General features: G+C 47.7%; 1 protein-coding gene across 8 annotated transcripts in view; it reads left to right on the top strand.

Moving 5' to 3' along the window:
• The first annotated feature begins 7,498 nt into the window (after positions 1-7,498).
• Positions 7,499-27,590, top strand: part of DOCK6 (dedicator of cytokinesis 6) — an 86,003-nt gene continuing 65,911 nt past the window's right edge. For 5 of the 8 annotated variants that reach the window (XR_014473614.1, XR_014473613.1, XM_083185175.1 and 2 more), the window contains exon 1: positions 7,518-7,743. Coding sequence is in view for 6 of the 8 variants with exons in the window: in XM_083185175.1 (XP_083041301.1) it covers positions 7,703-7,743 (41 nt within the window). In the remaining 2 variants the exon portion in view is untranslated. Of the gene's footprint in view, positions 7,744-12,434; positions 12,557-27,590 lie in introns of those variants that run through there. The other 3 variants (XM_083185176.1, XM_083185172.1, XM_083185173.1) reach the window with 3 other exon arrangements.

Here is a 27,590-nt window from a genome sequence, read left to right as displayed (position 1 = left end):
CAACATCCTCATCACTCAGTCACCGGCTTCTTTTATACCCTTGCCGGCCGCCGCCATCCTCAATACTCAGCCACCATCTCCTGCCTTGATCCTGCCGGCTGCCACTATCCTCAAGGCACTGCTGCCTTTCTTGCAGCTTCTGGCTTCGCTGCTTCTTCAGGAGCTCTTCACTGCTGCCTCTCTGCCATCGGACTGAGCATCCCGCAGCATCTATTATATCTTGATTGGCTGCCCAGCCACAAGCCCAGATTGGCTCATGCTGAGCACGCCATTCAAAATCCCGCGGTCTCATTGGAGGAACTTGAATCCTCCAGTCCAGGAACATGCCGCTGTTGACGCCACTGTGCTACTGTGCTAGAACCTGCTGCTGCCGCTGGACCTGATGCGCGGGGGGGACAGGGGGGGGGGGGACAGGGGGGGGGGAATGATGGGTGAGTAGCCAAGGTGTTCCCATATAGCTGTGTTACATAGAGAATGCGTTTCTTTGGCTTGCTAAATAGACCCCTAAGCTGGAGCTTTAACCTCATACTTTAAGAATTATATCCAAATACTCAAAACATTTAAAGATATAGGGAGGGATGTTGTAACATTCGCCGTGCTTCTCCGCCCCACTTCACCGGCAACCACATGCTTACTAATCGCATGTCTGCACATGTCGGCTCAAAAAACAGTGAAAAACCCCATGTTGACCTTTTGACTGTCGACCTTTCCCATGTTGACCTAATGCTTCTGTTGACCTAATGACCTGTCGACCTTGTCCCATGTCGACCTAAACACATGTCGACCTTTCAGCATGTTAACCTAGTGGTGTGACCTAAGCACCCGGGTTTTTGGACCCGGGGTTTGGTCCCTTTTACACCGGCGCCCGTTCCCGAGCTGCCGCCTGGAGATGACATTGTCTCCAAGCACCGAACGCCGCCGCCGGGACCCGGACCGCTGCACCTGGGGCAAGCCCAGCACTAAGGTAATCTGCTGGGCTGCCCCCAGCCCCCGTGCACCCCCCCCCCCCAGCCTTCTTCCGGGAGGTGATCGGATGCCGCACACAGGCATCCATTCACTTCCTCAGCTGCCACCGCTGCTGTCTGCAGAGTATAGCAAACAGCAGCACAGGCTGTCTGTGCACCCCGTCCAACCTGCGGACGCTGCGGTCCAACGGTTATATGTCCCCCATTGATGTAAATGGGAGCTGGGTTGGATGACCCAGCATACCCATTTACACCGCCCTCTACCAAGGTCCTAGCCGTGTTCTAACCACATCAGGACCTGGGTAGAAGTCCCATGTAAAGGGACACAGTGTGCCCCATTTACACCGCCGCTGACACGGGTCTGACCCACCGAAGACCCGGTGGTGTAAAAGGGGTATAACTCTAAAACTCTCCCCATAGCCTAACCCATACTTTTCTACTTTTAGTGTCTGGGAGAAGCCCGGGGAGGAGACTCTCAGCAGCTTTTCTGAGGGAGGTTTGTTGCCATTAAGCCCTGCCCCCTTTCCTATAAATGCTGTGATTCACTGCTCTTCAGGGAGGGGGTGGCACTAAATGATGCACTATGGGTCCTTTTAGTAGCCCCGCCCCCTCCCAAAGAGCCGCTTAAACCGGTCAGTGTCAACATTTTGGGAATGTCAACATTTTACATTAGTGCTGACCGGCAGAGACAATCTCTGCTTCTCTGACCAGAGGACAGGTCAGGAGCCGGCTGGGTGTACCATTCAGACCTGCTGTCAGTGACAGCGTCCCTGCTGACTGCAGTACTGCCGGGTGCCTCTAGGTTCCATCCTCTCTATTTGTGCCCTGCTTTGAGCACAAATTAACTCCAATTAACTCTTAAGGGTCGTACACACTACGCCAATACACGTCAAATACACTTGCCGATGTCGCACAAATGGGGGTGACTGTGGCGGGGGAGCGACGACAGTACTGCCTCTGCAGCATGACCGTCGTTAATGATGGCCTACCTCATCCGGACATGCTGGACAAGGGAGGGGGTCGTTAATGGTGTGCCCGTTCTGAATGATATTGTGACCAATATCGTCTAGTGTGTGGGCCTTATGGGCCAACTTCTACAGTATATTATTTGGTAAATGTGATAGAGCAGTATATTTATTTTCTTGTTTTTGATCAGTGTGACTCTACTGCCCCCAGATGGCCAAACTCATAGCTGCTTTGTTTTATTTTAATTATCCTTACCATCCATAACATATCAAAGGAGCTACAGTAGTTTACAGTGGCAAACTATGACATGCAAACTTAGGGTATCATCTGGGTTTGGTTTGGGGAGGTTTTATTGTGATGCATTATCCTTCCCCCTAGTGCAGGGATGACCAAAATATGACCCTCCAGCTGTTGTGAAACTACAAGTCCCATCATGTCTTGCAACATTTTTGCTATTAGGGAATGCTTAAACTATGACAAGGCATGTTGGGATGTGTAGTTTCACAACAACTGGAGAGCCGCAGTTTGGACATGCCTGGCCTAGTACCTCACCCTACCTCCTGTTTATTTAAGACGGCCCCACATCGTACCTGCAGCAAGCAGTGTCCTAGCGAACAAGTCAGCGCCGCCCCGCTACAGGCACATCTCCTCGCATGTGGCGCTGTGATTTTTTACACACGGTAATGTGTGGTTTTTGGTCATGATTTTTATTTTTTTTAAATGTCCCCCCTTTTAAGCTACACCAGCCCCGGACTCATTGAGCCTGTCCTGGTTCCAAAATGATGGGGGACAAAAAGCGTAAGGTTCCCTCGTGTTTCTGAAATCAGCTCCAGGCTCTTGGACCGGTCCTGGTTCCAAAAATACTGGGGGTCCCCTGTATCTTGGAACCAGCACTGGGCTCCAACAGCCACTGGAGTCATGCCACAGCCAGGGGACACTTTTTTAACCAGGTCCCCTCCAGACTGGGTCCGTGGGGGGATATGGATCATTAGGTCACTAGCATTATAGTCGAAAAGCATTAGGTCGACTCCAATAAGTCGACATGAATTAAGGTCGACATGACTTTAGGTCGACAGGGTCATTATGTCAATGTGGCTAAGTTTGACATGGTCATTAGGTCAACATAGGTAAGGTCGACATGTTTTTTTTTTTTACCAGAATGTCAACACAGTCAACATAAACACTAATACATAGCACCGCGTGCCATGCTGTGGGCACAGTGCCTCGCTATGCTCGGCACATTATTTTATTCTCCCACCACACCCTAGTGGATGGTAGGGCATGAAATACCGATTGTCGGCACGTCGTGTCGACATGGACACAGAAATGTAGCACCGCGTCCCCTCGCATGGCACAATATGCTCGCAATGCTTCGGGCACGGTGCCTTGCTACACTCTTCAAACTATTTTATTCTACCACCATGCCCTAATGGATGGTAGGGCATGAAATACTGCGTGTTGGCTCAAAAAACCAGGGCAGTGCTCACCAGGCTGATGTGTTTAAAATATAGATAAAACACATTGCTTTATACAGGAGAACTACAAGACCCAGCATGGGGGGGGGGCAATAATGTTCCCGATGGGGCTCGTAGTTCACCTGCAAAAAGAATGTGTAAATAAGGAGACCCCACCCAGAAATGTATAACTGTATTACCCCTTTTACACTGTACACACTCTCACATACTGTACTTACCCGCTTCCAGCACTGTCCAGTCTCTCCCGTTCCTCACTTGGCAGTGACAGCCGCACTGACAGCTGAGTGGCTGTACTACTGTATAGCGGAGGCAACTCTCCGCTATATAGGCTATACTGTAGTACAGGCTGCTCATTCTTCGGTGAGTGCAGCTGTCACTCATGGACCCAGTCAAGGGCTGACCATGGTACGGTCGGGGGACATTGTCGGGGGACCTTGTGTAAAAGTTAGAATGATGACCTGATAAATACCATCTAATACTAATATCTAAAAAGAAGGGGTAGTATTTAACTACACCCATTTAATGGTGTTAGTGATGCAAAGTGGTGTATCGTATCAATACCAAAAATACAGCACATTGTATTACTGAAATAATGTGCATGCAGTGACCAGAGGAGGGCGCTAAGAGACCACTATCTGTACCTCTGAGCACCACATCCATGTATATGGAATGACCAGAGGAGGGCGCCAAAAGACCACTATCTGTGTTAACAAAACTGTGATACATCTTAAATGAATTGTGATACTTTGTAACACATTGAAATCACAAATGTTTATTAGTATTATACTATAAATTGAAACATTTGACAACAATAAGGACAAGATACACCCTTTTTTTGCTGATATTTGCAAGAATTAGGCATATAATTCAGCCACTAAAACAATATCAGAGTCATAACTACAAATTATTATTAGTGGTCAATAAATTCTTCTTCTCGGCTACACTAAATAGACATGTTGGGTGAAATTTAATAGGATGAGAGATTCAGAAAGTGAGAGATTTGGTAAGAAATCTCCAGGTTTTTTTTTTAAAGCGGCAATCATTTACACTGCAAAACCACACTGGTTTTGCAGTGTAAATGATTGCCACTTTAAAAAAACTGGAAATTATTTACCAAATCGCTCACTTTCTGAATATCTCATCCTATTAAATCTCACCCCTTTTTTGGACAGACATCTGTGTCATTTTAAATACACTTATATTTTTCTTTAACGCACTATGGGGGTTATTCTAGTTCACTCTTTCTGACAAAATCCTTCTTAGATGGACAAAACCATGTGCACTGCAGGTGGGGCAGATGTAACATGTGCAGAGAGAATTAGATTTGGGTGGGGTTTTACTTCAAAGTAAGATCTATATTGCAGTGTAAAAATAAAGCAGCCAGTATTTACCCCGCACAGAAACAAAATAACTCACCCAAATCTAATTCTCTCTGCACATTTTACATCTGCCCCCCTGAAGTGCACATGGTTTTGTCCATCTAAGAAGGATTTTGTCAGAAAGAGTGAACTAGAATAAGGCCCTATATGTATTTGTGTATATGTTGTATGTGATTTTAACCTCTAAAAATCATGCTGTTTACATGAATTCCCCTACCTTGATATAGGGAATATTAAAATCAATACTATTAAAAGTTATATTGGTACGCGATCGACCCGATTTTTACATTGAATCAAATGTGAATAGGGTCCCTATTTTACATTGCGTCTACATCCTGCCGCTGCCGGAAGTAGGTGTGACGTCAGACGCCCGTCCTGGCGTTGCGGGGAGACGGACCTTCACTCTGGTATATAGGTAAGATCTTTTTCACTGTTATTTGTTCTGATGAAGGATTAAAGTATCCGAAAGCTCAAGGCTGGTGTGAGTCCAGTTTATTTGCTTGCTACATTGAAAATCCAGCGAGTGCCGTACCTGCAGCTATATTACGTCCTGAGGAGGATTATACAGGCACCGTGGTTGCTGCTGATTATACTTACAGAGTGCCGGACCTTCCCCTATTCTTATATATATATATATATATAGACAAAAAAGGGGGTGGTTTAGAGTGCGCTCAAATGGTACCACTTAGCATGTGCATACAATCACCATGATTTCACAATCACAATTTCTCTGGAATACAATTCGACTGTTTTCATTAATAAAACGTAGATCGTTCTAGTAGAAATTCTTTGTTAAAAAATAATTTCTACTAGAACGAAGTCTACGTTTTATTAATGAAAACAGTCGAATTGTATTCCAGAGAAATTGTGATTGTGAAATCATGGTGATTGTATGCACATGCTAAGTGGTACCATTTGAGCGCACTCTAAACCACCCCCTTTTTTGTCCATATGATTCCGTGTCTCTCACTAACAGGAGAGACGTTTTAGGGTTGCAGCTCACAAATACTAATAGCGCAACACCAGGACCATTGTTCTTTGTTTTATATATATATACACAATTTCCATCATGGGAACGCCCAGCACACGCTGAATGTTCCCATGGGTGTGACTATCCACCTCCGCCCCACGCACCCCGGGGCGCAGCCTTGGGTGCGTGAACAAAGAAAACAGTCTGATCGCCATGGCCGCATACAGGGGCGGATTTAAGGGGGGGCAAATGGAGCGGTCGCCCACCCTAGGCCAGCGAAATCACTGCGGGGGGTATACTCCTCACTGCCGCCGGCCCCATCTGCACCCGCACCTACTAAGTAATGATTTTAGTGATGATGTGGAGATGATGACGCCGCCTCTCTCACCCAGTAGCTGATATAGTGGGGCTTTCTCTCCCCATCCTGCCATCCTATTGGCTGGTGTGCTGTAAATTAGGTGGTTTGCCACCCTGATTGCTCACAGACAGTGTGGGGTGGGCTGTGTCTGCAGCACTGCTCGGCGGGCACACAGTGGGTGTGTGTCCGTTGTGTGCCCGGTTTCAGGATGAAGTGGCCCGATGAGCTGGTGTGTCCGGCTGCACATGTGATATGTGTGATATACTATGTACTGTATGTATTTTGGGTGAGCTGTGTGTGATGTCAAATGTACATGTGTGTCTGTGGTGTGCTATGTATATGTGTGCAATGCAGACCCCCCATGCAGGGTTTTTTCTTTTATTATTATTATTATTGGGGGGAGGCGGGGGGGAAGCCAGGACTGGAGGGGGAGGGTCAAGTTTCAACAGTAAATCATCCCCCCCCCCCCCCAGAAGAGAAGTCTAGATCCACCACTGGCCGCATGCACCCAGCGTATGCAGAAATGCGCAAAACATTGGTCCCCATGTGAACGTACAGTGCTTGCAACCGGAACAGAATAAACCCCAGAGACCTGATTAATTATTCTGCTGAATCACAGTGGCACCAGAAGCGATCACTACAATGGCCCTTATTCTGGTTGGTGCGGTCGAGCCGCATATGCGGCTCCGACCGCACCAGACGAATCCCCGCCCACGCTACGGATCGCCACGGCCGTCCGTACACGGACGGCTGGCGATCCGCACGAAAATGGTGGAGGCGTACGCCTCCACCATGGTGGGAGCTGCCCCCTGCATTCGATGGTCGACGACCATCGAAGGCAGGGCCGCACGCCGCGGCAGCTCCCGCAAGCTGAGACCACACGGACGATTGTCCGTGTGGTAGCTTGTATGGGGGCTGAAAGCTGACATCCGGCGACGTCAGCTTTCCGCCCCCATGAGTGGCGTCATGCCCTCATTACCATGCGTACGCCCCGCGTTTGCATGGGAACGCCCATGAAACGCGGGGCGTATACATAGGGAAATGAGGGACTGAAGCCCCTCACGCCCCTATACGCCCCCTTTGCGGCGTCTAATTTTTTTAAACGGAGATTTCCCCTGCACATGCGCAGAGTGACCTCTGCGCATGTGCAGAGAGAAAACATCGGCGGTACGGCCGCATGCGGGCCGTACCGCTTCAATCTGAATAAGGGCCAATATTCAATACTGCACGCAGCCACATAGCGTCTCTCAACAGACATATCAGGTTGCACTGCCGGGTCTGGCCTCATGGTGTCACCAGACGACAAAAATTAGAAGTAGTAAAAATGCAGTGCAAACTGTGTCCACATCGTGTCACCTGAGTACGCAGCATCAGATTGCGGTACCCAACACGGGCGTAAGGTGGCGCTGGTATTAAGGAAAAGGTTACGGCCAGGACTCCAGGGGAGTTTCGCTGGCTCCAGACACCGGTCCAAGCAGGGAGTGGGCGGGAGATGGGCGTCGCTCCGGGCTGTTCTCACGGGCTCTGGACTCTCCCCCTCAGCCGGTAGAACGAGCGCTGCTGCCGGAGCTGCGGTCAGGCGGGTGGCGATGGCGGCGGAGCGCAGGGCCTTTGCCCAGAAGATTAACAGGTGAGCGCACCACGTGACCTGGGGGAGGGGAAGGGGGGTTTAGACAGGTGTCATGGAAAGTGTACAGTAAAATACTGGGAGGTGCGTGTGTGTATATATATATATATATATATATATATATATATATATAGATATAATGTCTCAGACAGGGGGTCTTGGCACATATAATGGACACCTTAATGCTGGAGGCAGGTGCACCCAGGTAGCCAGAAGGAGGTGGCACTCATATAGAGGGGAGTCAGGGACATAGGTGACACAGGGGACATCATAGAGGGCAGACACTATTGAATTATTATTATTATTATTATTATTATTATTGTTATATTATTAGTATTGTACTACTACAAACCCTGGTTGTTATTACTGGAGTACTTAATGATACTGAGCTAATGACACTACTGCACACATCCTGCCTGAAAGATCTTTTGTTATGAGACCCCTCCTATTACCTTTCCCCTCCTGTCTGGGGTATAACATTTCAGTCATTCAGATAGAGTCTGATGTAAAACCCCAGCATGCTGCTTCACCATCTGTTCATGGACAGCTGGGTGATACCGTATCCGCACTGTGTTCTCATGTCTGTTTGCAAACTGAAGCAGTCATTTAGGGGGGTTTGATGAGGCAATTAGGAGCTGCGTTCCAATAATTGCCTGTTATATGGGCTACTAAAGGCCCCATACACCTGAACGTCATTGGACCCGAACGCACAATCTTAACTGATCATGTGCACAATGTCGTTACGATGCGCGGTTCCGCGGGTCGAGAGGTTAGCCCTCAGATCAGACGTGCTGCAGGTCTGATCTGTCAGCTTAAGCGCCTACGATCACTTGTTCGACCGCTCCACGACCTGCGTACGATCAGGTCATATGCGGGTCATCCTGATGTATGGCCAGTTAAAGACTGCCAAGATCTGGGAATACTGCATTGAGATATTATGGCGGTAATAAACTTAGGTGTTGGGTTGAGGATATGGTTGACACATGAAAAAGGTTGACATTCTTTAGGTGGACATGGTCAGAAGGTTGACATGGAAAAAGGTCGACATGGTTTTTTTTGGGGGGGGGGGGGGTCTTTTTACATAGGTTATTGTAGTGCGTCCCCTTGCTCACTATGCTCCGCACATATTCTCCCTCTATGCCCACTGGGATGGTATGTCGGTAGTATTGACTTTTTGACCATGTTGATCTAATGCATGTCAACCTTTTTCATGTGTCGACCTTTGGCCTGTTGATCAATAGTGGTTGGCCGCACGCCATGGGGTTTTGGGGTATAAGCAGTTAGGGGTAATAAGGTGCTCAGGAGCCGGGTTACTGTAATAAGATGTTACAGGGGTAATAAGACGCTCAGGAGCCGGGTTACTGTAATAAGATGTTACAGGGGTAATAAGACGCTCAGGAGCCGGGTTACTGTAATAAGATGTTACAGGGGTAATAAGACGCTCAGGAGCCGGGTTACTGTAATAAGATGTTACAGGGGTAATAAGACGCTCAGGAGCCGGGTTACTGTAATAAGATGTTACAGGGGTAATAAGACGCTCAGGAGCCGGGTTACTGTAATAAGGTGTTACAGGGGTAATAAGACGCTCAGGAGCCGGGTTACTGTAATAAGGTGTTACAGGGGTAATAAGACGCTCAGGAGCCGGGTTACTGTAATAAGATGTTACAGGGGTAATAAGACGCTCAGGAGCCGGGTTACTGTAATAAGATGTTACAGGGGTAATAAGACGCTCGGGAGCCTGGTTACTGTAATAAGATGTTACAGGGGTAATAAGACGCTCGGGAGCCGGGTTACTGTAATAAGATGTTACAGGGGTAATAAGACGCTCGGGAGCCGGGTTACTGTAATAGGATGTTACAGGGGTAATAAGACGCTCGGGAGCCGGGTTACTGTAATAAGATGTTACAGGGGTAATAAGACGCTCGGGAGCCGGGTTACTGTAATAAGATGTTACAGGGGTAATAAGACGCTCAGGAGCCGGGTTACTGTAATAAGATGTTACAGGGGTAATAAGACGCTCAGGAGCCGGGTTACTGTAATAAGATGTTACAGGGGTAATAAGACGCTCAGGAGCCGGGTTACTGTAATAAGAGATTACAGGGGTAATAAGACGCTCAGGAGCCGGGTTACTGTAATAAGATGTTACAGGGGTAATAAGACGCTCAGGAGCCGGGTTACTGTAATAAGATGTTACAGGGGTAATAAGACGCTCAGGAGCCGGGTTACTGTAATAAGATGTTACAGGGGTAATAAGACGCTCAGGAGCCGGGTTACTGTAATAAGATGTTACAGGGGTAATAAGACGCTCAGGAGCCGGGTTACTGTAATAAGATGTTACAGGGGTAATAAGACGCTCAGGAGCCGGGTTACTGTAATAAGATGTTACAGGGGTAATAAGACGCTCAGGAGCCGGGTTACTGTAATAAGATGTTACAGGGGTAATAAGACGCTCAGGAGCCGGGTTACTGTAATAAGATGTTACAGGGGTAATAAGACGCTCAGGAGCCGGGTTACTGTAATAAGATGTTACAGGGGTAATAAGACGCTCAGGAGCCGGGTTACTGTAATAAGATGTTACAGGGGTAATAAGACGCTCAGGAGCCGGGTTACTGTAATAAGGTGTTACAGGGGTAATAAGACGCTCAGGAGCCGGGTTACTGTAATAAGGTGTTACAGGGGTAATAAGACGCTCAGGAGCTGGGTTACTGTAATAAGGTGTTACAGGGGTAATAAGACGCTCAGGAGCCGGGTTACTGTAATAAGGTGTTACAGGGGTAATAAGACGTTCGGGAGCCGGGTAACTGTAATAAGATGTTACAGGGGTAATAAGACGCTCGGGAGCCGGGTTACTGTAATAGGATGTTACAGGGGTAATAAGACGCTCGGGAGCCGGGTTACTGTAATAGGATGTTACAGGGGTAATAAGACGCTCGGGAGCCGGGTTACTGTAATAAGATGTTACAGGGGTAATAAGACGCTCGGGAGCCGGGTTACTGTAATAAGATGTTACAGGGGTAATAAGACGCTCAGGAGCCGGGTTACTGTAATAAGATGTTACAGGGGTAATAAGATGCTCAGGAGCCGGGTTACTGTAATAAGATGTTACAGGGGTAATAAGACGCTCAGGAGCCGGGTTACTGTAATAAGATGTTACAGGGGTAATAAGACGCTCAGGAGCCGGGTTACTGTAATAAGATGTTACAGGGGTAATAAGACGCTCAGGAGCCGGGTTACTGTAATAAGATGTTACAGGGGTAATAAGACGCTCAGGAGCCGGGTTACTGTAATAAGATGTTACAGGGGTAATAAGACGCCAAGGAGCCGGGTTACTGTAATAAGATGTTACAGGGGTAATAAGACGCCAAGGAGCCGGGTTACTGTAATAAGATGTTACAGGGGTAATAAGACGCTCAGGAGCCGGGTTACTGTAATAAGATGTTACAGGGGTAATAAGACGCTCAGGAGCCGGGTTACTGTAATAAGATGTTACAGGGGTAATAAGACGCTCAGGAGCCGGGTGACTGTAATACGATGTTACAGGGGTAATAAGACGCTCAGGAGCCGGGTGACTGTAATACGATGTTACAGGGGTAATAAGACGCTCAGGAGTCGGGTGACTGTAATAAGATGTTACAGGGGTAATAAGACGCTCAGGAGCCGGGTTACTGTAATAAGATGTTACAGGGGTAATAAGACGCTCAGGAGCCGGGTGACTGTAATACGATGTTACAGGGGTAATAAGACGCTCAGGAGCCGGGTGACTGTAATACGATGTTACAGGGGTAATAAGACGCTCAGGAGCCGGGTGACTGTAATACGATGTTACAGGGGTAATAAGACGCTCAGGAGCCGGGTGACTGTAATACGATGTTACAGGGGTAAAAAGACGCTCAGGAGCCGGGTGACTGTAATACGATGTTACAGGGGTAATAAGACGCTCAGGAGCCGGGTTACTGTAATATGATGTTACAGGGGTAATAAGACGCTCAGGAGCTGGGTTACTGTAATAAGATGTTACAGGGGTAATAAGACGCTCAGGAGCCCGGTTACTGTAATAAGAGGTTACAGGGGTAATAAGACGCTCTGGAGCTGGGTTACTGTAATAAGAGGTTACAGGGGTAATAAGACGCTCAGGAGCTGGGCTACTGTAATATGATGTTACAGGGGTAATAAGACGCTCGGGAGCTGGGTTACTGTAATAAGATGTTACAGGGGTAATAAGATGCTCGGGAGCTGGGTTACTGTAATAAGATGTTACAGGGGTAATAAGATGCTCGGGAGCCGGGTTACTGTAATAAGATGTTACAGGGGTAATAAGACGCTCAGGAGCTGGGTTACTGTAATATGATGTTACAGGGGTAATAAGACGCTCAGGAGCCGGGTTACTGTAATTAGATGTTACTGGGGTAATAAGACGCTCAGGAGCCGGGTCACTGTAATATGATGTTACTGGGTAATAAACCCATGACCTGAGAGGAGGGGTCAGAGCTGTTACAGGGTAATGAGGAGATTACTTACATACAGTATAATTATGTGACTAAATTAATTGTGACTAAAATCTATGTAGTATAAAACTTATTTTGACTTTATGAAGTACTTAGATTCCAAACTTCCTTACCACCCCCGCCCCCTCCCTCCATCCTATCTTTTTTTTTTTTTATGTCCTCTACTTCCCCTCATCCTCCCCTCTCCCGTGTCCTGTTATTGTGTTGGGAGAAACACCATTTCCTCTGGTATAAGGCTGTGCGAGACCCAAAATCCTGTCGTTAAAGCTGCCTAATGTGGGACATGACGGGAACATGATCTCCAATAGAGTGTGAGCTGTGTTATTATTTGTGCATGTTTGAGTGCAAGCTCCTCAGCTGCCATGCGTCTGCTTGTGAGGGCAGCACTCTGTATGTCTTTTCCTGGATGCTATCTTGCGATACCTCAGTTATCCCTGGGCATGTGCGTCTGTCTTGTGCTCGCTCTCTCTCGCTCTCTCTCTCTCGCGCGCATTCGTCCTAGCATTGATGTAAGTAAATTATTCAGACTGCGTGCTACAATTGCTGTGTTCCCTCCCTGTGTTTCTTTCAAAATGTAGAACAACCGGTTTGATGTGTCATCCTCTTGTCTGCACTCTGATAGGGATACGCTGCTTTGGACAGTGAAACCTGGCTGCACACAGCTGCAGGCACTGAGTGTACAGTCATGGTGATCCTGCTGAGGTATCTCTGCAATAATGAGGATGCTACAGGTCAGAGTTTTTTTGCATCTGAAATGACCGTGGGAGGGGACGGCCTCTGAGTTTCGTGTTCCAGAATTATTTTTAGCAGGACGGGTGTGGCTCTGCCGGGCCCTCGTCTGCACAGTATTTTGGGAAGTGACATCACTAAGGCACAACGTGAATAGGAACCAGAGTTACAGTACAAAGTACTGAGTGGCGGGCCAACGTTTTTTAATGATTGTGGTTGACTCCCCTTATGATGCATACGTGGGGTTAATGGCATTAGCAGATCTGGAATTTATGGTGTTGGGGATTCTGGCCCCTGAGAATAGTAATGTATATAAGATAAGGAGAGAGAAGAAGACTGGAGAGGGGAACTCTAATTCGTGGGCATACCCAACATTTTCATGCCCCTTCCATTTATTGTGCGCCAATGTCCGCTATCCCAGTGGCTAACCCCATTTTATTATAAACCTATGGCACAGCTGCTAGTGCGAAAGACAGAATTGGCAGCCATTTTGCAACCTATAAAAGTGGTGGCCTACAAACTGCATAAGACAGTGGTGGAACCCATGGTGTGACAAATAATGGAGGCATTAATGAGGCGGGGCCTTGATGACGCATCATTTTACGCCCTGTCCTCGCCACTTGAATTTCCTGAGATAAAATATCAGCATGTATGACTAGGGCTCAGACATAATCTAATTTGCCATATAATCATCTTTACACTTAGTGGATAAAGCACATTTCTCCCGTTATGGGGACAAAGTCATTGCAGCTTTTATATTGGAGTAATTAGGTTTCTGTGTGAGCAAGACACTGATGCTGGAGGCGGCCATTTTGTGGCCTAGACTAATTGTTACATTGGTTTCCCTAGAATGACACAATTGTGTAAAATATATAAGTGACAGTGTGCAATCAACCTGGGAGTGTAGTGTACATTGCTTGGGATGTACCATATACTCTGGGGGCATACACATAAATTCCAAAGTGTTTGCTGACAACACTTCACCCTAAAACACCTTCCAGTTGCCTGGGGCCTCCGAGTCGTGGGCCTCTGTCTGTCACCCACTCGCTGAGGTAAATTTAAAAAAAATGCGATTTCTATTGAAGATGGGAATTTGGACATAGCAACATCACATAGCGATCAGATTCCATCTTAGTAAATTAACCCCGCCATGGTAATGTACAAGCATTGCCGTATTACTCTCTATTTAGGAGGATATCCATCCGTATGGTGCATAGATTGGTGTAGGCTGGTGGATGTGGTGGCTGCCATATACTGTAATGCTTTATTATTATCTTCCATAACTGTATGTAAATCAGCCTGGATAGTATAACTTTGTTCTCCAACGAATCCTGACGTTATCCACATGTCTGACATTATCCATAAGCTGCCTCTGACCATGGACAGGGTGCGATGAGTAATGCTGCTGTGGCTTTTATCAGCAAAGCCGTTCCTTCTTTTCTTCTGCTGGACGTGACTGCACAGAGCTGTATTGTGCACGGGGCGGCTGGCCGTGCTTAGTACCACCATACAATGCAACCTTGCCTGGCACTTGCTCACTCAGAACGTTGTGCGTGTGTTACAGTTTGTGAGTAGTCCTGTCCCCCTGCGCTGCCTGTAACTGAGCTCACATGGACGGTCACGTCCTTCTCCTACGCTCCGTACGGTATTATGGTCACAGCTTGGTCGCACAAGCTATGATCTGTTGGTCAGAGCTGGATTAGTATTGGGAATGTTTTGTCTCTTCATTGCTTTGGCTGTATTACACTCGCCAGCGCCGGCTGAGGGGCACATTGTACACTCTGCTCCCCAATATTTAATCATCTTATTGCCATTTAGCAGGAACACACACACGTACAGGGTCTCTGAGTACTAAACGAGTCCCCACTGATGTTGATATTGGTGTCGGCGGGTTGACGGCATCAGCAAGTACATACACACTTGCCGTTGCCGGCGGGAAGATGGAGCAACGGCAGAGGGAACGCCGGTCATGCTGCAGCAGCATGACCGTCGTTAACGAGGACTCCCGTGTCGGAATATGTTCGAACAAAGGAGGGGGGTCGTTAATGACGAGCATGAGCCTGCATCGTTAACGATAAGGAGGGGGCTATGTGACATGGGGTCTGTCCCTCCCACCACAGGGTGACACAGACAGGAGGGGGCTATGTGACATGGGGTCTGTCCCTCCCACCACAGGGTGACACAGACAGGAGGGAGCTATGTGACGTGGGGTCTGTCCCTCCCACCACAGGGTGACACAGACAGTAGGGAGCTATGTGACGTGGGGTCTGTCACTCCCACCACAGGGTGACACAGACAGTAGGGAGCTATGTGACGTGGGGTCTGTCACTCCCACCACAGGGTAAGACAGACAGAAGGGAGCTATGTGACGTGGGGTCTGTCCCTCCCACCACAGGGTGACACAGACAGGAGGGAGCTATGTGACGTGGGGTCTGTCACTCCCACCACAGGATAAGACAGACAGAAGGGAGCTATGTGACATGGGGTCTGTCCCTCCCACCACAGGTTGACACAGACAGGAGGGGGCTATGTGACATGGGGTCTGTCCCTCCCACCACAGGGTGATGCAGACAGGAGGGAGCTATGTGACGTGGGGTCTGTCCCTCCAACCACAGGGTGACACAGACAGTAGGGAACTATGTGACATGGGGTCTGTCACTCCCACCACAGGGTAAGACAGACAGAAGGGAGCTATGTGACATGGGGTCTGTCCCTCCCACCACAGAGCGACACAGACAGGAGGGGGCTATGTGATATGGGTTCTGTCCCTCCCACCTCAGGGTGTGACATGGTGATGTGTGTGCTCTATGTTTTGCGTTATACACAGGACAGGTACACCTGTTTTGTGCAGGTGTATTGGGCTGCACCTGTTTTCTGCTCTGTAGTGAGGTGAATAAAGGGAGCGGCTGTAGCCAGGTTTAACCTCTTCATTTCCTGAAGTGATTGCGTCCATTGTGTTGTGCAGACCTTACTGACCTTCTCTCTTCCAGCGACCTGCTAAAGTATCTCCCAAACACTGAAGTGCAGTGCAGCCATCGTCCCATGTGCTGGACTGGCCCTGTTGTACTGTGGGCCTGATTCATAGTAGTACTTGCTGCAAATGAGAATTTTGACTCTGAGGATGTAACTTCTAATGTTACATTTGCCAGGATTTGTATAGAGATACACAGCTGCCCGCACACATTCGTAGCATCGGTGAATGAATGCTCACTACGAAACTAATCGCTAAATACCCGATGCACGTGTGCAATGCGGCAGTGTCGCATGTGCAGCTTACCGATAATTGTAAAAACATCGGCCTAGCTTACTGAGTGAATCAGGCCCTGTGTTCCCTGTTCCTGTGGGTTGCAGTATATGAGTGTCAGTACATGGCTGTGCAGCGCGGCTGAGGTTCCTGTCTGTGTGCCGGGCCCCCTGAGCTGTGACAGACGATTCCCTGTGGTAGCATCACCCTGTGTAATGCACTGAAGCCATGGTATAAATAACTGTAAATCATGTAGGTGAGTCTGTATAGTGTCCTATCACACAGCTGTGGTGCCAGAGATCTCACTGTACTGTGACAAAGGCCCCATAAATTTCTATATTACATCAGTGAAATTCCTCTCTCCCAGGTGTTTATGCTTCTGAAACACAAACCAGTGACAGAGCTGATGGCTCGAACATCGTCTGGTTTGGGCTTACGGACCTCCGATGCACGGGCACAGCCATCTGGCTTGTCTGTATGACAGTGGGCGCTGCCTACCTGGCCTTGTGGTACCACCTGGAGAGATGTGCATATTGCCCAAATAAAGGGTATAGGTCATGGCTGAGGTCGACACCTCAAGTAGGTCGACGTGCTTAAGGTCGACACAAGCATTAGGTCGACAGTCGGGCACGGTGCCTCGCTACTATCGGCACACTATTATATTCTCCCTCCACGCCCTAGTGGATGGTCGGCCATGACATACCACCTGTCGGCACATGTTGGCTCCAAAAAAAGTGAAAAAGTCCATGTCGACCTTTTGACTGCCAACATAATGCTTGTGTTGACATTCCGATCCATGTCGACCTTAAGCATGTCAACCTATTTGAGGTGTTGAACCAAGCCATGTTGACCTAACATCTGTATACCCCAAATAAAGACCTATATCCAATACCCTTTCTGTGATGGAAGAACAGCTTTGCAGAGAGGGTAGTAGATAAGTGGAATTGCCTCACTGCTGAGGTGGTAGAGGTAAAACAGCAATGTAAGCATGCATGTGATAGGCATATGTAGTGTTCTAGTGTTCCTTCTAGGAACAGGGGCGGGCAGGGCGCCGCTGCATGGGGGCAGCGTCAAGGGGGGAACCGGGCCCGCCGACGTCACTGAAGGGGGCGGCTCTGCACTACTGGGGAAGCGCCGGGCACCGCTATATACTGTGGTGCCGGGCTTTCCCGGTATCACCATAACTGTAGGAGGCAGGCTGTTTTAGCGGGGCGCTGCCAGAGGAGCAGGGCGCATTTTGCCCTTTAAAAATCGGGCAGGGCGCATTGCCCTGCTAAAACAGCCTAGCAGGAACACTAGTGTTCATTCTGGCAAGCCTGCATCTTTGAGAACCTGGGGTGTCGCTCTCTGCTGTGCTGCTTTCAGTGTGTTCTGTATTTCAGCACTGATATGCAGAGAGCGACACCCCAGGCAGGTAAGAGAAACAGCCTGGGTTTTCAAAGATGCGCGGTGCTAGAATGAACACTAGGCATATGGGTATAATTGCAAAGAACTAAAGGCCCCTACACACTGGGCGACGGGAGCCCCGTGCTGAGCGACGTACTGAAGCACAGTATGCACAGCACACATCGCTGACACACATGCGATGCACCAGCGATATGTGCTGTGCAGACCAGTGTTCTCTGGTGAGAACACTGGCGGTCTGACTAGATTTTGTCTGTATGTAAGATAAATCTAGTCAGATGTTCTCATCGGTGAACGCTGGCCCTGGCAGATCGCTCAGCACACAGTGCTGATGCATCGCTGTGCTGCTCTGTGTGCTGAGCAATCTAGCATCGCTCAGCACAGTTGCCCCGTGTTTTGGCCCTGGAATCTGGCCCTGGAATCGGCCTGTTTTATGGGCCTTAAGGGTCAAATAGGGTTCAGGTTACCTAAAGGTTAAAGACTGGGGCAGACTAGAAGGTCCAAGTGGTTCTTATTTTCTTTCAAATGCTGTTATCTATGTGTCTACAATTCCTAAGTAGCAGAAAGAGAAAAGGTTAGAAGTGAGCGGGTTGTCCCATCTCCCTACTGCAAAAGTGTTCTACGTCTGTATCTGCTTCACACTTACCATATATAGCCAGCCTAGGTAGATGCCCTGGGCACTCACAGTTCAGGAGGGTGGCAGATACTTTGTTTTATGTTACTTCTACTTATGTATTTCTTTTTAATTGTGTGTCTAAAATCTATATATACATACATACACATAATATACCCAGTGTTTGGTGGTTCTATGAAGCCCTTTGTGGTCATTATCCACTGGGTGAATCCCTCCCCCCTCCACCCCATTCTCCCTTTGTCTCGGCCGTCCGCCCAGCACCCTTCCTCACAATAGCGGATAAGCCCTGCAGGGCGGGAGATCTGTAATGCTATTAAGTCCTCTTTTATAGTCCCATACTTTCCGGACCTTTTCATGTTGTTTCCTCTGAGGGCACAATAACTGGAACTGTGTCAGTGGCTGACGGGGCGACTTACTGAGCGCACAGCCGCCCTCCTGCCTTTGTGGGCCAGACACTCGGGGGAACTATTGATCTGTTTGTATAATACAGCCTACATGTATGAGTGAGTGCGAGTGTCTCTCGACTCATACATAATGGGACACAGGGGTAGATTTATTAAGCTCGGTGAAGTGATAAAATGTCTGGTTTTTATCACCGGCCAATCAGCTCCTACCTGTCATGTTTCAAACCAAGCCTGTAACTTCACATGTAGGAGCTGATTGGCCGGTGATAAAAACAAGACACTTTATCACTTCACCGAGCTTAATAAATCTGCCCCACAGCAGGACGGTTCACAAGCATTATGTTGACACGATTAGGTCAACATGACTGTAGGTCGGCAGGGTCATTAGGTCGACACAAGCGTTAGTTCGACATGGGGTTTTTCACATTTTTTTTGAGCCGACATGTGCCAACAGGCAGTATTTCATGCCCTACCATCCTCTAGGGCGTGGTGGGAGAATAACATAGTGTGCCGAGCGGTGCTACGTTTCAGTGCCCATGTCGACTGTGTAGAAATTTGGGACAAAGATAATGTGAAAAACTCAATGATGATCTTTTGACTGTCGACCTTCCCCATGTCGACCTACGGTCATGTCGACTTTAAATCATGTCAACCTAAATGCATGTCGACCTAATGCTTGTCGACCATCCTGCTGTCTACCCAATGATCCATACCCTACATAATACCGAATGTATGAAATGATTACAGTCAATATGCCGACATGATCATAATGCGAAACCTGTTCAAATACTGACGCATCTATAATGTCGACAGGGACACTGTATTAGTGTAGCGCAGCTACGCACTGCGCACGCAGTGTTTCCTTCGGTTACTATTATATTCTCGCTGTATGCCCACTGAGGTGGTGAATTATGAACAAGTCGGTTTCTGAGAAAAAAAAATCATGAAAAACTGTATTGGGTATTATTTTGTCTGTCGGTATTGTGGTTGTGTGGGTGTTTTCTTCCTGTCAGTACTTTGATGTTGTTGGTACTTGTTGGTAATGTGTATGTCAGTATATTGCCCATCGGCATTGTGGGTATTTTGTCAATCAGTATTCCGTCTGTCGGCAATTTTACTACATACCAGCAGGATAGGAGTCTGTGAGGTGCAGGAGCCGATCTGTCATAGCGATGTGAGGAACACAGGTTCCCCTACCTGAGACAGCCTTTATATCTTGGAGAATGAGACTCGCTTGTAGGAGATCCGTAATGACAGAGATAATTAGTGTGCTGTGCTTTGCAGGCTTGCACTGTGCAAACGTGACACCGCAAAATGCATATCATTGTTCATGCAGAATCCCAGGTGATATTGTGGTAGTAGAAAACCTTTTATACCCAGGCTCTGTATCTAATTAGTGGATGTAGTATCCCTGAGATGGGTCAGGTCAAGGGATTGGCACGTGAAAGGATCTGTTTAAGCTAGCGAGCACCTCCTGCAATCCTCGCACATTCTATAGATATTGGTGTTCATTTCATTCTAGCACCCTGAATCTTTCAGAATCCATGCAGTTCCTCTTCCCTGCCTGGGGTGTCGTGCTCTGCTGTGGTGTTTCTAGCACAGGTCTGGTCTGCATACCAGTGCTCAAATACAGACCACACTGTATAGAGGGACTGCATGGGTTTTGGAAGATGCATGTTGCTAGAATGGACACTATATAGCAAGCATTGATGGATTATGTGAGCCCAGTAACTTCTACAAAAGTGCAAAGCCCTCCCCATCTGCCCTTAACCCAGGACACACGTGTTGTTTGTGTACACAGAGCTGTGTTTAGTGCGTCAGTTTCTTCCATCAGTCTGACAAGAGCCTCACGTGACTGTTCTGTGCTGTAGGAGGACCGTGCTGCTTCTAATGTGTCACCTGGTGTGAGGAAGGGAACGGCGGCCAACTGGCAGCAACAGGCTGACACTGGCCTCCTGTAATGTTCTGCATTGTCCTCACTGCTGCCTCCCACCCAGCCTGCATAACCCCATCACCTCATCGCCATCAGAAGCTGCTGGACACCTCCTGCAGACAACTTCCCCTAATTTAGCATCAAGCCAAGAGATTGACTTATTCCTTAATTATGCTCAACTAGCCACCTATCTGTTGTGACCACTAGAGTCACCAGCTACATCCATGTCACCCTAGCTCAGTGTTTCCAAACTTGGGGTACTCTGCAAATCAGTTGAAGCCGAAGGTACTTGAAAAATAATATTGGTAAGGGCAGGAGAAGAAGTAGTAGTCTCCCAATGGCGGAAGAAGTCTCCCTTTGCCATGGAGATGAACCACATAGCGTCTCTTCCGGTTCCACCAGCAGCATCATCGGCGTCTCCTCAGGCTTTTGCCTGACCAACAATCCACTGGGAGCTACCCACGCTGCACTCCGACATCAGCGATCATCTGCCTGCATGGCACGGGCGGAGGAAGCAGCAGCATTAATCGTACAGGCGTTAGCGGGAACCCCCGGAGACAGTACACAGCCAGCGGCCACACAGAGATAAGGACAAACATACTGTACCACTCACTGCCACTCCACTCGTAAGTACCGTGGACGACCTAATGTAAGTCGGCCTTCATACTGTGGACCCATTACCCTGTACCCGCATGGACACGCTTGTTTCTTTTCATGCCAAACTGGTTCAGGATTGCTCTGCTGTGGGCGCTCTGTTTGAGTGGAACGCTCCCACGCTGTGTAATCCACTGGTATTGTGTCACCGCCTCACATTACAAGACTTTGCTTAACTTTGTGATTTGTTTGTTTTCCTTGTGCACTGTGATAAGAACATATACATAGAGTGTACAGGTGTTTTTGATCTTTACATGGATTAGCCCGACTTCATTGCGTTCTTCCTACAAATCCTTGCTCATCTTCGGACCCCACACGTATATGTGTTTTTGGATTTGATCTAGAGATCGCTTTGCCTGCACATCTTAGGGTATATGTAAATAATCTTCTCACTTTGGCCCGGGTGTGCAAAGCTGGCACTTGGATGGGTGGTGTTTGCCAATGTCCTGGGAAATGCGATAAGATTTGGGGTCTCTGGGAGACCTCCAGATTTTCTCTTGATCCGCCTGCCTAAAGCTGGGTACACATCTATACAATCCCTGTTTTCTTCCGACCGACCATAGACGTGACGGACCGTCCACAAACAACAACCGATACGCGCGTACACACCTGTACAATTTTACTTGCAACATCCGATGTACTCCCGTCCAAACAGTCACAAGAAAAAGATTGTACCAACGTACACGCTCTCTCGATTTGGGCTATTGACACGATATATATAAACAAAATTATCATAATGGGCTGGGTTAAGGGCATACCAAAACAAAGAGGCGTGAGTACAGAACCTAAACAAAAGTCGGGGTATGCAGCTGGCAGGGTGACTATGGACAGATACGGCAAACTGCTATAAAGACGGGGAAAGCATTCGACAGTGAGCCGGCAGGGTGACTATGGACAGATACCGCAAACTGACTGTAGACGCTTTCCTCCGTCTTAATAGCAGTTTGCGGTATCTGTCCATAGTCACCCTGCCGGCTCACTGTCGAATGCTTTCCCCTGTCTTTATAGCAGCCGGCAGGGTGAATATGGACAGATATACAAACTGCTATAAAGACGGGGGAAAGCGTCTACAGTCAGTTTGCGGTATCTGTTCATAGTCACCCTGCCGGGTGACTGTAGAATGCTTTCCCCCATCTTGGGGTGCATGTATATTATTATTATTTCTTTAAATACACATGGGGAGATGTGAACGCTTCTTGTGCTGTAGGAGATATCATGCAGCTATGGTACGCCCACATGGACGTTCCAGCGTTGCCAGTATAGTCGCAAGAACGACCAGCATATCGATCGAACGTGCGTACACACTGCACATTTGTTCCGATATGGGCCCGTCCTGTCGGATAAAAATTAAACAGCACTGAACCTGCGACCGACCGGTTTTTAGCCGTTTATCGATCGTACAGAGTGAATCGGGACAGCGAACACACCTATACAATTGAACGGCCGTCCGACCCAGAACGGAAGAACGGGCCGACGATTGTATATATGTGCACCCAGCTTAACCCCAACAGTGTATGTTGACCAACCTTGTGCCTTTTGCTGGTACTGACCTCCCTCACTATATTCGTACCTCCTTATCAGTTGTCTAATTGATGCTGCTATATCTTGATATACTGTTATTACTGGAAATGCATATGACAATTTGTGTTTTGTCTGTTTTAAAATGTGAAAACTTCAATAAAACACACTTGATAAAAAAAAGAGTCTGCACAATAGAGATTGCCGTAACTCGGAGGTGCTCATCCCCTCTCCTGGCCTAATTCTCTGCTTGGAGTAAGCACGTCTGGTCTGTAGTGTGAGACTTGATCACGTCTGAGTGATCTAACTTCTGTACAGAATGTACTTTTGTTTAGTGCCATAATGATCACTTTATTTTTGGACATCTCCCTTTGAGACTTGGGACTGAACAACCCATCAACGTGGCTGGCTTGGTGTTCAAAGAGTTACACTCATTGAAAAGCACAGACTTGGACCTCTATGGACTTGGTTGCGTTGCTCTTTAAATTAGGTTCTTTGTTCTGACCTAGAGAAAAACCTGGACTAAAGAAAGTAGTCGTTATAAGAAAAAAAAATGGAATTGTAGCTTGTGACAAATCCTGATATCCATCTCCGTTGGGAGCTGATCTACCACAGATGTCTACAGACAAACTATCAGGTGGAATTGCCACTCATTGCTTCTGCCGCAGAACCTCTGAATGGATTGTCTTAAGCCTGGACAGACAAGAACACAGAGCTATAATAGTCTCCTTTATTCTGATCTTTCTTATATCATATTGTCTGGAAGGTCTCTCTGTCTGCAGAACTAATTGTTGACCACAACAGCTGCCAGATTTCCCTTCAGGATCTCAGTGAAACTCTGCTGGGATGTGTAGTTCTGCAGCAGCTGGAGGGCCGCATGTTGACTACCCCTCATCTAGAAGGCCTCTTGCACTTGCATGACCTCCCTGGTGTATTGCTGGGATAGATTCTTCAGCGCTTCTCTAGCCCAGACTGTGGCCCTTATTCTGATCGGCACGGTACGGCCCGCGTGCGGCCGTACCGCCGATGTTTGTGGTCTGCACATGCGCAGAGGTCATTCTGCGCATGTGCAGCCCCCTTCGCCGCAGCCGTAGCCTCCACCATTTTTGTGCGGATCGCCAGCCGTCCGTGTACGGACGGCCGTGGCGATCCGTCCGGTGGGCGGCCCTTGGTTTGTGCGGTCGGAGCCCCGTGTGCGGCTCTGACCGCACCAACCAGAATAAGGGCCTGTATTACATTGTATTATGGGACATCGTCAGCAGGAAAGCAGTATGAGTGCTGCCTCTGTTGCGGCTTGATGCGGCTTTTCCATGAGATGACCATAAATTAGTAATTATACTGGGACATTTACTTATAGCATCATAGCTTCTGTTAATATCAGAGGCTTGGACACCTACTGAACTCTTCAAATGCACCCAATGGTTGTTATATATCGTCTCCTAATCCAAGTGTCCTTAATGTTTGCTGATCTCCCCACTCCGGCACTAGAGACATGTGTGGTACCCTGGGGTGCCTCAGAGCACTTGCAGGGGTGCCCTGGGATGGTGGTCTAGGTCCAATTAATTTTATTTATGGTCAGTGTAATAGGGAAAATCAGTGCTTGTGGCTTCCCATCATAAAATACGTGAACAAACCAGAGTGAATACTGTCCCTCACAACATAACTGGACTTAAGGATCACATTAAACACAATTTATATATTTTTTTAAGTAATCAATAAGAAACTTTTGGCTTAGGGGTGCCACAAAACAAATTCTGATACTCCAGGGTGCCGTGATTTCAAAAAGTTTGGGAACCCCTGGTTTAAGGTATTTAACTTTGTGGAATTTCTCTAGCATGTAATTATATATTCATGCTGTAAATGATGATTGATTGCATAGGATACTATCTCTCCATTAATATCCTCTTTTTTGTGTCTGAATACTCTTATTGCTCCCTCCCTTCAGTCCCCCCTATTCCTTATCTCTTTCCTTACCTCTCTCCTCTGCCTCACCTTTCCTCTCTCCCCTCCCTCTCCTTTCCTCTCTCCCCTCCCTCTCCTTACCTCCCTCCCCCCCCCTCTCCTTACCTCTCTCCCCTCCCTCTCCTTACCTCTCTCCCCTCACTCTCCATTCTGCTCTCCCTTCTTTTTTGTTACCTCTCGCTCCCCACCATAATGCTTTTTCCTCCCTTCCCTTAACTCTCCCTTCCCCCTCCTTATTACTCTCTCCCCTCCTCCTTACCTCTCTCTCTACATCTCCCTTCACCCTCCTTACTGCTCTCCCCTCCCCATCAGCTCTCTTTACCTCTCCTTACCTCTCTCCCCTTACTGCTCTCCACTCCTTCTCTTTACCTCTCTCCCTTCCCCCTCCATACCGCTCTCCCTCTCTTCGCCTCTCTGTTATCCTTGTCTCTCTCCATTTCCTACCCCCCTATCCGCCATCCTAACAATGTGCATTTTAATTTTCTTCCACAAATACTCCAGTCTGCCATTTTTTCAACGGCTTGTTTTAACATGTTACTAAATATAGGATGGCTAAGTATCCATTTATGTCAGCTATAAAAGCTTCGCTCAATTACTTACAGATGTTCTTTTTTATTATGAGTGACGTTCTTGTATGCTTCTATAATGGACCACCCTTCCCCTCAGCCATTGTGTCCAATCCCAGACCTGATTTACACTCCCACAGTAGTGTATTTCCGCGTATACAGTAATCCCTGGGTGGCACTCACATGTGCGTGTGTATGTGTAAATCATGATATGCTATTAGACATGTCATCATGCTGTTGACATAAATGTCATAATAGCTGTGTCACTGAATAAAGGTTACTAGTTTTAATTGTAGATAAAGACAGTCAGTACTAATAATTAGCAGACTAGCTGATTGTGGTCAGTGGTGATTCCTGCGCGTGTTCTCCCTGTTTGCACAGCGACTATCCCGAGCACTGACAAGTCAGGTGGAAGCGGTTCAGTCCCGGTTAGAGGCTGATAGGAAGAGCTACCTGTCCGTTGCTTGGCAGGGAGTGCAATTTGCCTCTTAATATGTTTTTTTCCAGATGAATTACCAACCTAGGACCTTGATTACTGCTGAGTTCTGGATGATAATCGCAGTCAATAGTTCCGCACCATATGGTCAACGGGATGCGGTCGGAATCCCGAAGGACGAAATACCGACGCCGGAATCCCGACGGATGAAATACCGATGCCGGAATCCCGACCGCCGCAATGCCGGCACTTTGTCTCTCTATGGGTGTCCATGACACCCACAGAGGGAGAATAAAATAAGAGGGAGAATAAAATAGTGTGCCAAGCTAGAGGGAAAATAAAATATAGGCACCGGGCCCGCTGAGTAGCGAGCGCAGCAATCCTGCAAGGGGAAGGGGGGGGGGGATCCACGGCCCACCCTTGTCGGCATTTCGGCGGTCTGGATTTTGACCCTCTGGATTCCGACCGCCGGATTTTAATTAATTCTTTGACCAAAGTCCTAGACTTTTTCATCACCCTCCGTATCAACCTAATACATGTTGACGATTTATTCATTTTTTTTTTTTAATCTAAGCCAGTTACCGGCACCCTACACTGCTTATTTGTTTGCTATGGCGGCTGAATGTGTATAGACGATGTCCCTTGGGTCTATTTTACACATTTATTAAACACAAAAAGAGAAGTAATTCCAGACCTAATTGTTTGTGCGTCGGAGTGCGGCACCACTGCATACCTCTTACAGCGAGGCAGTGGCCGTTGCTGGGTAAGGCGCTGTTTAATTTAACTTGATGGCAGCCATTGTTCAGGTTCCTGTGCGTGAGCTGTGCTTGACCCCTATTGTTCAGTCACCCTCGTTACTGCGGCCTGCAGACATCTATCTCCTACATTAAGCAGTGAGAGATGGGGGCACCGGCGGGATGTGAAGTAGGGGAGAGTGGTTTACATAGACTCCGTAACAACCCTCCAATGGAATGAAACACAAACCACTCTAAAGCACTTTGTAGGGTAACAATACAGGCTTGTATTTATGCGGAGTATGCATTTGGGGTGCTGGAACTCTACAGGTGACCTCCTAAAATGCCTCGCCTTCCTTTTAATAAGACTTTAAAGAGATGTACTCCAAATTGCCTGTGAGAATAAGTCTGTAATACAGGCAGGTAGTAAATGCGGCTTCCTTGTGTTCCTCGCTGCGAGGCACAGGGGCTGAAAGATGCGGCGCTCAGTGTATTTATAGAAGCGGAAGCGTGCCTGCACATAGCCAGGGCTATACTTGTTCCTCTTCACAGGACTATTGGAGAAGTGTTATGTATTTATTTACTTACAGTTTCTTATATAGCGCAGCAGATTCAGTTGCACTTTTACAATTGAAAAGTGATAAAACAAACTGGGTAGTAAGAAACCTACATAGAGGTAGGAGGGCCCTGCTCGCACGCTTACAATCTATAGGGATAATAGGAGGGATACACAAGGATAGGATTCCATAGCATGGCAGTCCCATCAGATTACAGGACAGTCCTAATGGGAAGCAATTAGATATGAATGCTAGTGGAGGTTATGTGGGGGTTCCAGAATATGTTAAGATTGCCTCAAGAGGTGAGTTTTCAGGGAACGCTTGAAAGAGACTGTCGGAATCCGGGCTGTTTTCGTTCCATTCAGAAGTAGTTCAACAGTCGGAATTATTATTAACAGTTATTTATATAGTGCACACATATTCCGCAGCTCTTTACAAAGTGTAGTTGAACATTCACATCAGTCCCTGGGCATTCCATAGGGTGGGTGCTGCCCGAAGAATGTCCTGCAATTGTGAATGGGATCTAATAATGGGGTTAGGATGTACTAAGAACATATTAACCTCCTATTC

This window comes from Crinia signifera, chromosome 4 (assembly GCF_055691185.1).
Source record: "Crinia signifera chromosome 4, ASM5569118v1, whole genome shotgun sequence".
NCBI classification, from domain to species: Eukaryota; Metazoa; Chordata; class Amphibia; order Anura; family Myobatrachidae; genus Crinia; species Crinia signifera.
The sequence above is the reverse complement of the archived record's forward strand: the minus strand, read 5'-3'. Positions and strand labels throughout refer to the sequence as shown.